At 29.4% G+C, this 13677-nt stretch overlaps 2 protein-coding genes across 4 annotated transcripts; one reads left to right on the top strand and one right to left on the bottom strand.

The window, feature by feature from the left end:
- The first annotated feature begins 438 nt into the window (after positions 1–438).
- On the top strand, positions 439–1935 carry LOC126778882 (glucose-1-phosphatase-like). The gene has a single exon (XM_050502624.1). The coding sequence runs from the start codon at positions 644–646 to the stop codon at positions 1874–1876; it is 1233 nt and encodes a 410-aa protein (XP_050358581.1). The 5' UTR covers positions 439–643; the 3' UTR covers positions 1877–1935.
- Positions 1936–3136: 1201 nt separating this feature from the next.
- Positions 3137–12798, bottom strand: LOC126778902 (vacuolar protein sorting-associated protein 37A-like). 3 transcript variants are annotated; one of them, XM_050502656.1, is made up of 4 exons: positions 12688–12798; positions 12058–12539; positions 6720–7026; positions 3137–5218 (listed from the first exon to the last, which is right to left on the bottom strand). In XM_050502656.1, exons 2-4 carry the CDS (start codon positions 12529–12531, stop codon positions 5094–5096), a joined length of 906 nt encoding a protein of 301 aa, XP_050358613.1. In that variant the 5' UTR covers positions 12532–12539; positions 12688–12798; the 3' UTR covers positions 3137–5093. The 3 variants fall into 3 exon arrangements, with proteins under 3 accessions (XP_050358613.1, XP_050358614.1, XP_050358612.1); XM_050502657.1 differs by having other exon boundaries at positions 12605–12776; XM_050502655.1 differs by lacking the exon at positions 12688–12798 and having other exon boundaries at positions 12058–12663.
- Between the last annotated feature and the right edge of the window lie 879 nt (positions 12799–13677).

Raw genomic sequence — 13677 nt, 5'->3', positions numbered from 1 at the left:
CTTAAGTAAAATGTAATCAGATTAATGAACACCGGTTACGATTACAACGTGTAATTATCAATTTTTGCCCAAGTCTGGTGTATTTTATACGAGTGTATATTAAGTACTTTTCGCTGTTTATGAAGCTCACGCGTTGTATTAAGTATAAAAAAACCATTAAAATACCAAATTCTAAACAAAGAACTGGCAAAAAAACAATAGCAATCTAGCACTTCGAAAGTTTTTATTAGGTATTTGGTTTTTAGGGTTAATTCAATTTTTTGAACTGGCAATATTGTGATTGGTTACAATCTGTTTTGTAGCGTCTTTATAAGCTGTGTAATGTGTATAATGTTTAATTTGGGCTGTCAAGTGTCCTCAATCATGTCATGTGTCAACACAATGTTATTGTATATGGTAGTGGTAATATTATTTAAATTTTATTTTCTAATCTTATATTACAATAATTTATAGTGTAAATAAAATGTTTATTAAATTACAAAGTATATGTATGCATTACGCGCTAATAAAAGTTTTAATAACACCATGTAAAACATTGTATTCATAGGTTACAATTAAATGACCTTTTAGTGTTCATATTTACACATTTATCTTACACAATTTTATACGTAGGTAGACTTTCCTTTGTTTAGTTTTCAACATCATGCGTGACAAACGCGAATTTATAAATACGCTTTGTTTTATATTAATATGTGTGATATCGCAAGTGATTGTTTTCGTCTTTATATTTTTTTCAAATGTGTCAACAATGCGATTAGATCAAGTAGTTATACTAAGCAGGCATAATGTAAGAACTCCTTTGTCAAAAAACCTTGGCAGAATGACCCCACAGCCTTGGCCACATTTTAAAGAAAGACCTGGATATCTCACTGAAAAAGGTTTTGTATTAGAAGGATATATGGGTAGATTTTTTTTCAATTGGTTGCATAATGAAGGCGTCATATCTAAAAGTTGTCCAACTGAGGAAGAATTCTATGTATATGCAAATTCAATGCAAAGAACATTGTTCTCTGCACAAGCATTTATTAATAATGCTTTCCCAAATTGTAATATAATAGTGCATCATACTGATGTAAATAAAACAGATCAAATTTTCAGTCCAATCATACATAATTCTTCAACAATTTTTAAAGATATTGCTCTGAAAGAAATGAAAAATGTTTTAGATAATTTAAATTTAGAACAATCTTATAAGGCCATGGAAAACATTCTCAATTATGAATACTCTGATTTTTGTAAACAAGACAAAGAATGCGACATGGCTACAGATAAAAATAAATTAGAAATATTGGTGGGCAAAAAGCCTAAACTATCAGGACCTTTAAAAATATGTAATGAAGCCATTGATTATTTTTTAATGTCGTATTATAATGGATTTCCTATGGAAGATGTTGCTTGGGGCAAATTAAATGACATTGAAAAATGGCACTCAATTTTAGACCTTACTGCTGGTTATCATAATGTTACTTTTAACACCACCCATGTTTCAAAAGATATAGCAAGACCACTTCTAAAATATATGACTAACATATTAATCGATAAAAAATCAAATGTTGTCTTATTAATGGGACACGATGCAAATATTAATGTAATTTTAAATGCAATGTCCTTTAAATCATACAATTTACCGGATAGCTTTGTTTCGACGCCAATTGGCGGCAAAATTGTTTTCCAGAAGTGGTTTAATAGAGCATTAAACAAATATTTCCTTAAAATAAATTATGTTTATCAAACAAATAAACAGCTGAGAGATGGTGACATATTATCGCTTAAAAGTCCGCCAAACTTTGCTTTGTTAGAATTAAAATATTGTGAAACAGATAATAACGGTTTTTGTCTTTGGGACGATTTTATTCGATTTTTAAATAAACTTTAACAGACCAAAATAATGAGACTATCATCTGATTAAAATATAATAGTCTATATTCTTAGGTTTTAGTTTTTTTCTCATAAACTACTGATTGATTACTGTAAGCGATTTTTTGGAATTTAAATTTTACAATTGACTAAGCAATAAGTGTTTTAAAGTATATACGTAATTATTTTATGTATCTAATTTTATTATTATATAAAAAAAATATATTTAGGCGACAAATTATGTTATTGTGTTTTTTATATTTTATTAATAAACTTTAAAAGCAAAATAATTGTTAGGTACTATAAATGCTCTAGATATACCGTTTAGCAACAGTTATTTTCATAATTGTGTTATAATAAAAGCAAAGAGCTTCCCAATTCAAAGCATCGTATTGTTAATGGAAGTAACTTAACGAACAAAATAAAATAATATATTTTCCTTAAAAAGGCCCATTATTATAGTCTGATGTCATTTTTTTTAAAATATTTAATAAAAGTGCTATGTAATTTTAAAAAGGGAACCTGTATTTTAAATTCAAATTAATATATATTGCAGCTCAGTGATAAAGGCTGATATGTATGATGAGTGATATAGAAAATGTTACTCCTGGCAACTATTCTTTTAAACATAATAGATAGGTGGTGCTGGGGTTCAATGGCTTCTTTATTTTATATACATTATTATTTAATAAGATATCATTCGCCGTATCTTCTAGTCAATAGAGGTCAACAGTTTCAGTAAATAATATTTTATATTATAAATATTGTCATAAATAATTATCTATATTTCGATAAATTAGATGTTTTGGATGTTGTTTCCGTTACATTAATTTTACATATTATGTACAATTACAACCAAATGCTTATATTCTAATTAAATCATTTAATTCTAGTTTTCATTTTAAATTTGTTAGGAACTTAAGCAGGATGTAAAGTACTTGTACGCGTTTTATTTATTTTTAGAATCATATATGTATGTGAAAATAAATTAATAGCAATTTTTATATGTCTTTACACACTATAAATTAAATTTAACATAAACCGTCGTTTTATTTTAGCCTTTAAATCATATATATATTATTTATAAAAAATATAAATTAACTCAAAATAGCATCAACTGTATATCGACATATTTCTAAAATTTACTGATTTTTAAATAAACAATACTCGAAACCTGATGACAAAATAAATAGCAGGATATATTTACAATGTAACAGATAAAAATTATCCCTAAAATAATACAATTAGTTCCACGATAAGAGTTTTAAATTAAAAACAATTTGTTTATATTCAATAATTTATTAAATATTTGTACACTGTAAACACTAGCCTGAGGTAAGACGTAATTAAATAGGTCTTGTGAAGCAGTATGAAGTAAAACAATATTACGTGTTAGATATTTTTGGTATGATAATATCTTATCGTTAGCGCTTGGTACAGGGGGGGGGGGGGCTAACTGAGACTTCGAGCGTAGACGATAGACGTCAGCGCATGATTTGTTATTGAAAGTCCGTTAATGTGTGTGAGCTCGGTAGCACATCAATTGTCGTGAGTACCTTCACACTTACACCATTTTTGTTTTTATTAATGTGTAAATTAAATTTTACGAATAGCTTTTATATTACAAAGAAAATTATTCCATTCGAATAACAACACAGATAAGGTATTACACTTGCCCTTGTAACGGCCTGTAAATATCCCTCTGCTGTTCTAAGCCTCTCTTTGAGGAGAAGATTTTTCAACACAAGCTCCATTGTGCATTGGTGAGCCCTCATGAGACAGATTTTCACCCAACGCAGGTTTCCTCACGATGTTTTCTTTCAGCGCCGAACGCGAGATGAATTATAAATGCAAATTAAGCACATGAAAATCCATTGGTGCTTAGGAACCCATAACCTTCGGTTGAGGTGTTAATATTGTGAAAATATGAAAAAAAAACATCTATGATAACATCTAACCTAACCTAACCCTTAATTGCTACCAATAATTATACACAATACAATACAATGTTGGTGACCAAATACAATATTGCCAACTTATTAATCTTAATTTTATGAATTACAAGCCCACCAACACTAGTTATACGCGCCGATACACCTTGGAATGTAAATTCTAAACAAAGAGCCGACAAGATAATCAGAAGTTACTTTTACGTACATCGGCGTCAACAACACGATTTTTTTTTGACATTTATAGCTTGCTCCAACCACAAGAGAAATATAAACTTTATAAATTTAACTTCCGAAGTTCCGATAGCAACTTCATCGACATTCAAAACGCCATTTTTCAAACCATAATGAAAACTATAGAGTATTATTCTACATTTCGACCAATAATATCACGTCAATTCAAGGTCGGGTAGTTTATTTATCTTTCTTCCTCCTGCCAATGGAATAGGCTATATACCCCACTATTTGGTGGACTGAAGAGTTTCTCCTCTTAAGAATGTTTGGAGGTTATTCCAACAATAGCAATTTTTGCGGCTTAGTGAATAATATTTATATAATTAAATATTCTCAATACAAACAGTTTTTTTCACGATGTATATTTTTTTAAGTTGCTTAACGTTATTAATGGTAGACATTAGTTGTTTTTTTTTTTTTTAATTTTAAATAGGAAGACAAAGGATGATATTATTCAACTGAAGTGATCATTTTTATTACAATACTGGACTATTATTATTGTTTTCACTACAATTCTTATATTCCTAATATCTCCTAAGTTATAAACTTGTATTCAAAGTTGGTATACAAATAGTTCGATTTGTATAAATCAAACTTGCGTATTAATAGTCAGTGTAGCGTAGCCATTATCATTTATTGTCACAGACATCAGATATTCTATACACTGACCATGCGCGCCTGTATTTGTAATTATTTATAGTCTTGCATATTCAACCTTTATGTAATCATCAATGAAAAAATAACGGTATAACTTTTATGTTTATGTACAATTGGTAGTTAAAGAATCATGAATATTAAATAAAAATTATTTATAAACTGATTTTATTTTCTATATTGTTTCCACAGAAAAAAATAAAGACACCTCTCTCCTTTATCAATCGTGGGCATGATCCACCGCAAGCATGGTGACGGAGACCAACCTACCAGCAAAACTTGGTGTTCGGTCACAGAAATCAGTCAGCTGTTTCAGTCCATTCCATGCAGCTAAATCACTGCGCCGATCACAAATAAATATGCTAATGGGCAAGCGAATGATAATAAGCAAAACTAATTTTATGTCGTTGCTTTATCCAATTGAGCTAGCTGGTGAGCCAATCTCTCATCTCTCGCTCGCCTCGCTTGTCCCAAAGCTCGTTTTTCAGCAAATTTAGATATGAAAGTCTCGACTGGAATGTTACCTGTAAAAAAATAATAATAATGTCATCATCTTTATATTAATAGGCAAATACAAAACGGTTCAGTAACTTTTCCTCTTGTTTTTTTTCATAGCATTTTTTATAGAATAGGCAGGCGGATGAGTAAATGGTAACCAACGCCCATAGACATTGGCATTGTAAGAAATGTTAACCATCGGTAACATCGCCAATAACCTTGGGAACTGAAATGTTATGTCCCTTGTGCCTGTAGTTACACTGGTTCATTCTTCAAACCAGAACAACAATACCACGTACTGATGTTTTGCGGGAGAATATCTGATAAGTGGGTGGTACCTACCCAGACGAGCTTGCACAAAGCCCTACCACCAGTTAAAACGACAGTTTGACGAGATTCAATGAGCTCAATCAAAAACAAATTGAAATATGCTGATGCCTATATGTTTTCCTTTATTCAATTATTATTTATCTTTGATGAAAATTTGATAAAACGGACAGAGCAACAGAAGACAGAAGGGAAAGTCGAATTTCGACCACAGCGAATATTGGTATAAATATAATTAGAATGCAAAACAGCTCTTGACACGCATAAATACCTTTATGTGCTAATAATATTAACCTTATTTAATCGAGCAATTGATTTTGTAACGTGACGAGTCGCGGTCCTCCGTCGCCGGTCTCATTCAAAGCTCAAGGTCCGCCCACTTGCTATGGAGAGAGCAACGCTCGGTATTTAACTACGCGACCGAATGTGTAAATTCAAAATCCGTCGACGAACGAAGCAATTCAACACACAAACAAATCTCACTGGTATCCGAGGTAATGCAAGCCATATCGTTAGAAATATCGATAGGCGATAGGGCAGAAATGTTCGAATGGAATGAACACCACCATTTTAAAGTAGGCACAGGATGACCCGTGACATGGCTGCTGGGGATACCAATATATTTTGTACCCGTAAAATGTTTAAATTCTTAATAATCATTAAAACAAAATCTTATATATGGTATAATATTTGACTAAATATTTTTTTAAATATTGGTGTTGTTTTAATAATTTACCTTTTTTTCATGAATACAATAATATACGGTCATATGTTATGCGGACATTAATATAGCAAAAAATGACTGCCTCGTTGGTCTAGTGGCTTGATGTAAGGCCGCAGACCCGGAGGTCCTGGGTTCAATACCCAGGTCGGGCCAATAAAAAGTTATTGGGTTTTTCTGTCAGAAAAATCTCAGTAGCAGCCCGGAGCCTGAAAGTTGGAAGTGTGTATAATCCCTTGCCTCGGAAAGCACGTAAGGCCCTGACCCTGCGCCTGAACTCTTTCCAGTTGTGTCGGATTGCCGTCCCATCGGATTATGAGAGTCAGGGAAAAGAGAGTGCACCTATGTTTGCGCACACACTTGTGCACTATAATATTTCCTGCGTAGTTGGCTTATCTCTCTTGAGATTGGCTGCCGTGACCCAAATCGGTCTGGAGGACATTATTATTATTATAGCAAAGAATATAAATTATAAATACCTAATAAAAACTGTTCAGCAATCATCTCCGCATCCTCATCTGCCTTACACGCCCCGTCCTTCAAGCAATCTCTGATCCTGTGAGGATCGTACATTTCAGATAACTTCTGGTGTTTCCTGTTCAATTCTTCAAAACTCATTTTCATTTGCACAATCGTCGATATCCGGTCGAGGACATCCGTTTTAAGATCATCTAAAACCTGTTGCTTCGTTATATTCTCCTGAGCTATAAGTTCGATGCTTGTCATAAGTTCCTCTGTCTCCAAATCAAGTTCTAATAATTGTGGATTTGATTCCAGTAATTTATCCTGAAATTAAATTTAGAAAAATATTAGAAGTGTACTTGGATTTAAAAACTTTTTTAAATAGGTAGGCAGATTGCCAAAAGGACACTGGTTCTGTAAGAAATATTAACAAACCCAATGTGCCACCAACCTTGGGAACTATGTCCCTTATGCCTGTAGTTACACTGGCTCACTCACTCTTCAAACCGGTACACAATAAAATTAAGTATTATGTCTTATCGGTATAAAGTGATGAATGGGTGGTACTTATCCCGACATGCTTGCCCAAAACCCTAATATCAAGGTATTTAGTAGTAACTGGCTGCTAATTAAAAATAAAGTTTTGAATTATGAATACATAAAAAAATCCTTTTATAACAAGTAAACGCCCCACTTCTAGGCAAAGACTTCCTCTACTTTAAGGTTTTGATTGGGGGAATTATAACAATAAATTATTGGGGTTTTATGGATTATTATATTTTAATAATTGGTCATGGTTTATGTTCATTTGGTATATTTTGTTTATCTAATAATAATTATGAGCGAGTTAATATACGAAGTTTATTTTTAAATAAAGGGATAATAACTTTTATACCTTCAATAAGTATGTGGTGATTTTTATTTATGTCTTCTAATATAGCGGTTCCTTCTTCATTAAATTTAATAGGAGAAATTATTTTAATTAATAGTTTAGTAAGATGATCTTGATTGAGTATATTTATATTAATAGGAATTTCATTTTTTAGAGCTGGTTATATTTATATTTATATTCTTTCACTCAACATGGAAAGTATAATACAGGAATATATAGATTTTATAGAGGATTATCTCGGGAATATTTAATATTATTATAACATTAATTACCTTTAAATATTTTAATTTTAAAGGTTGATTATAGAATAATTTATACTGGTGGTAGAGCTTTGTGCAAGCTCGTCTGGGTAGGTACCACCCACTCATCAGATATTCTACCGCAAAACAGCAATACTTGGTATTGTTGTGTTCTGGTTTGAAGGGTGAGTGAGGCAGTGTAATTACAGGCACAAGGGACATAACATCTTAGTTCCCAAGGTTGGTGGCGCATTGAGGATGTAAGCGATGGTTAACATTTCTTACAAGGCCAATGTCTAAGGGCGTTTGGTGACCACTTACCATCAGGTGGCCCATATGCTCGTCCGCCTTCCTATTCGATAAAAAAAAAAAAATTTGATTTTACTCAAATAATTTAAATAATAAAATATTGATTTGTGGAGTCAGAAATATGATTAAAATCATTTTAAGTCATTAATAAATATTCTTTGTTTTATTAGATTTTTTTGTTTATTTTTTTTTATATATTAATTAATTTTTTTATAAAAAAATATTTTATTATAAATAATATAGTTATTTTTTTAGAGTGGGAAATTATTTCTTTTAATTCAATAAGTATTGTAATTTCTATTTTATTGGATTGAATATCTTTATTATTTATAATATTTGTTTCTTTGATTTCTTCTTCTGATATTCCGAATTAAATTTAAATCGTTTTATTTATTTATTTATTTATTATTTTAGTTTTATTATTTGTTTTTTCTATAATTTTATTGATTAATAGACCTTATGTAATTACATTTTTTTTAGGTTGGGATGGTTTAGGATTAGTTTCTTATTGTTTAATTATTTATTATCAAAATATTAAGTCTTATAATGCTGGTATATTAACTGCTTTATCAAATCGAATTGGGGATGTAATAATTTTGATGTTAATTTCTTGAATAGTTAATTATGGGAGATGAAATTTTATTTTTTATTTAAATTTTATAAGAAGAGATTATTCTATGAAAGTAATTGGTATTTTAGTTATTTTAGCTGCTATGACTAAGAGAGCTCAAATTCCTTTTAGTTCGTGATTATCTGCTGCTATAGCAGCTCCTACTCCTGTTTCTGCTTTAGTTCATTCTTCTACATCAGTTACTGCTGGTGTTTATTTATAATTTCATTTTAATAATTTATTAGTTGATATATTTTTTTATTGTTAATATCTGGTTTAACTATATTTATGGCTGGAAATTGTGCTAATTATGAATTTGATTAAAAAAAAAATATTGCTCTTTCTACTTTAAGGCAATTAAGTTTAATAATATGAATTTTAAGAATGGGTTATGGAGATTTAGCTTTTATACATTTATTAAATGGAGAAATAATAGCTGGAGTTATTATTCATATAATAAATTATAATCAGGATATTCGATTAATAGGGGGAATTAGATTATATGTATATTCCATTAACTTCTTTATGTATAAATATTTCTAATTTAGCTTTATTTGGTATTCCTTTTTTAGCTGGGTTTTATTCTAAGGATGTAATTTTAGAATTAGTTATAATAAGAAATTTAATTTTTTAATTTTTTTATTTATATTATATTTCTACAGGTTTAACAGTATTTTATACTATTCGTTTATTAATATATTTAATAGTTAATTATTTTAATTTATTATGTATTTATAATTTATATGATAAGGATTTTATTATATGTATTAAAGAGTATGTTTATATTATTATTTATAAGATTAATTTCAGGTAGTTTTTTAAGATGAATAATTTTATCTTATCCTTATATAATTTATTTACCTTTTAATATAAAAATGATAATAATTTATTTGATTACTTGGTTTATTATTAGGATTTTTTATTAGAAATATGGGTATTTATACTATTAATAAATTTTTGAAATTTAAGTTTATTTTTAACTTTAATATGATTTTTACCTAATTTATCTACTTATATATTAAATTATAGAATGTTAATTTTTGTTCAAATTTTATTAAAAAATATTGATATAGGTTGAGGTGAATTATATAAGAGTCATGGAATTTATAATATTATAAAATATTACTCAGTTATTTTTTATATTTATCAAATGAATAATTTTAAGATTTTTTTTATTTTATGAATAATATTTTTTATTTTTATAAGATTATTTTATTTAAATGGCTTAAATAAGAGTGTAATATTGAAGATATTAAGGTGATTGGTTAAAATCTTTAAATATATATATTATATATATAAAAATAATAATAGTAATAGTTTAATAAAAACAACATTATATATATATATATATATATATATATATATATATATATATATATATATATATATATATATATATATATATAGCAATATTGCTTCTTATTTAAGATAAATTGAATAACAATATTTTTTGAATGCAAATCAAATGTTTTATATATAAACTATAATCCTTTAATTAATTCCAATTTAAGTTAGAGGTAATATGTTACAATTTCAGTCGTATCTTCACTGAGTATTACTTCACAATGTAGAATGAGATTAAATTTAAACACATTCAGCACTTGAATGAATCAATGGTGTTTGTGGATTTGTATCCGCTAACTTTGTAAATAATTTAAGTAAAATGGTGGAAACTATAGAGATTTTGCTCTGAGAGAAGAGCCGAGATGGCCCAGTGGTAAGAACATGTGAATCTTAACCGATAATCGTGGGTTCAAACCAGGGCAAGCACCACTCAATTTTCATGTGCTTAATTTGTGATTATAATTCATCTCGTGCTTTACGGTGAAGAAACCTGCATGTCTGATTTCACTGAAATTCTGCCACATGTGTATTCCACCAACCCGCATTGGAGCAGCGTTGTGAATAAGCTCCAAAAACCTTCTCAAAAAGAGGAGAGGAGGCCTAAAGGCCTACCTATAATACATTACAGCCTTTGAATGTCCCACTGCTGGGCTAAAGCCCAGCAGTGGGACATTCACAGGCTGTTACGGTATGCAAAATATACAAGTTCATTTATCTATACTAATATTATAAATGTGAACTTGGTGAAAATATTTAAATTACATTCAATTAGTTTTGAGTAGTAGTCTAAATTTAGCTACTGAATTTACTCCTAATTTTTAAATGTTTGGTCGTAAAGTTGTAATTGATGCTTCATTACATCGTTTCAGTAATTGAACTTCATCATAAAGTTATTTTTGTTTAGTAGGACTAATAGGCCAATAACGTTGTTTAATAGGATCACCAACAGTTATAATTTTATTTTTTGTTGAATGTGTTGAACCTAGACCTTTATTTTCATAAGAAATTTCTTCAAAACAGTTTTATAATATTATTTAATAGATTTTTTCTCAGAAGAAGAAAGTTGAACACCAGAAGTTACATAATTTATAATTATAGAATTATTGTTTTTAATTTTACTTTCAAAAGTTATATTTTTAAATACTTCATGAGCTAAATTAAACGCAAGCCAAAAATCAAATCCTAGAATAATATCTCGATTCAGCGAAGGAACCACCATGAATTCTACAATGCGAGTTACATTGTCACAAGTAATTGGAATATCTATGGTACCTAAAACATCTTGTGAACTACCATCAGCAGTACAAGCTTTATGACAACTAGTCTTAAGTTTGAGTCCTAAATAAGAAAAGAACCTAGTATGCTCTTATTAGCACCACGATCTAATAAACCAGTAAATGGTTTACCGTAAACTTGAAATTATAAATATGGACGTGTGTCGCTAATTTTTGTAAATAAAATTGCAGCAAATTTATTCATTGAAAGAAATAGTTTTAAGGTTATTACACCAATTAGAAAAATCTTTACGAATTTCAGAAACATTAGGTTTAGAAAATTTAATTTTTGTCAGATCAGCTGCTTCTTTATTAAGAACTTGTGTCTGACAAAACTTTACTCGTTTTTTGAAATATTACAATTCTTACAAGATTTAGTGATAACATTTAATTTACCACATTTAAAACACATAGTACTTGGTATCTTTTTACAGTTTGTGTTCAAATGTTAACAAAAATTCATGTATACGTTTTACCATTAAACTTATGTTTAAACTTAGACAAATCTTGTCTCTTATAATATTGAGGTTGTTTATGATTGCTCATAGATAGTGTTGTTAAAGAATTGTGGCATGTCTGTCGACAAGTCTACTAAGTCATTAGAAGTAGAAGGCTTAGCCTGAGAAGTCAATTTTCTTATTTATAATAAAAAATATATGAACACAATAAATAGCAATTTTCATTTACCTGTAAATCTGGATTATCCATAATCTCTTGTAATTCCTCAACTGTCAATTCGCTTAACTCCGGGAACATCAATGATTGTGAACTGTGACTGGATTGTGGGCTTGTATCCGTTGATTTATCCTCATGGCTAAGAATGGGCACTGATCTTTGGAATTCTCGGATAATAGCTTGAACTATGCGACCTAAGTCAGAACGTGGAGTGTAGTTCATTAAACCCGGAGCTCCCATTACTTGGTTTGAATTTTCTAGTAGCCATGGATGAGGTATTACAGGACTTATGAATATATTTGGTCTCTCATTTGGAAATTCCGGACTTAAAACTACGTTTAGACAAAAATTACGTCCGTTAGCTTCGAATTCCACTTTATAATCAGAATTTTCGTTTATTTCAGTAACATTGTCGTTGAATATCTTCAGCGTGTCAATTTGTCGTTTTCTTATATCTTGCTCGGTCAAATATGTTCGTGGTAACATATTAATTACTAAAATATAAATGTATCTAATTAAATTAGATTCAATAGTTAATTATAACTTTTTATTGTTCAACCTTAATAGGTTTGCAGTTATTCCATAATCACGAATTACTTATCAAATATACGAATATTTTAAGGAAGTTCTAAACAAACGTACATTTAATGTCTATTTTAACAAACTTAAATACAATTTAATTCCATTTACAATGATATGAAATTTCAAACAGCCCAAATCAATAATGAATCGGGTTCAAAATCAGCTACTTTTATTTGTCATTTGCAATTTTTTATTGTCAACGTCAAAGTAAAGTTGCCAACACTTCAAGAGCTATTTTTTGACATACGCGTAAAAAAAATATTTTTACTATCATTGCAATGATAAAAACCAGAGGAAGATGTAAATTAAAAAAGAATAATATTTTTTTTGTACTAAAATAATCTTTACACGATTATATTAACACGTGTGAAAAAATTATGATTATATCATGTAAACTTTTTTTTATAAGCAAATCAATTTGGGCGCTCTCGTATATCGACTTGCTTTGTCCGAGTTTTGACTGTGATGTCACATCGCCGGTTCGTTATTGCGGGCGACTCTTGCGATACGCGCGTAGATTATTTTGTATTTATTTCATCCCTCTTTGTGATTTGACGCCTCACATATGTTCTTTTACTTATAATAATATTAGAACGATTATTAATATATTATTTTATGCTAAAATAAGAGCAGTATTTTCACGTAGACTAACAAATAATCTACCGAAAGTCGATCTTATGATTGCGGATTCTTTCACAAATCACTTGAAATATATTAGTGAGCTTATTATTATTGTTTATTTTAATATTTTGATAATGCAGTTTATCATAACTGTGCGATCACAGTAAGCAATAAGTCCGTATTCTTCATGTAGATACTAGTGCTTTCCGCTTTCGAGAAAAGATAATATCGATATAGATTAAAATATACATTTCTTACATTTTAATTTTACGTATACAGTTCGGGCTGCGATAGTTACGATATAGAGCCACGGCATATTATTGTACATTTTCCTCTAATTAAAGTGTAAATAAAATTAACAATCTCGAATGTGAAGGATGCAAACATACTATGTCATTGGTAGCGCTCATAGCGATGTGAGGAGCCTAC

The sequence above is a fragment of the Nymphalis io genome, chromosome 27 (genome assembly GCF_905147045.1).
Source record: "Nymphalis io chromosome 27, ilAglIoxx1.1, whole genome shotgun sequence".
Lineage (NCBI taxonomy): Eukaryota > Metazoa > Arthropoda > Insecta > Lepidoptera > Nymphalidae > Nymphalis > Nymphalis io.
The sequence above is the reverse complement of the archived record's forward strand: the minus strand, read 5'-3'. Positions and strand labels throughout refer to the sequence as shown.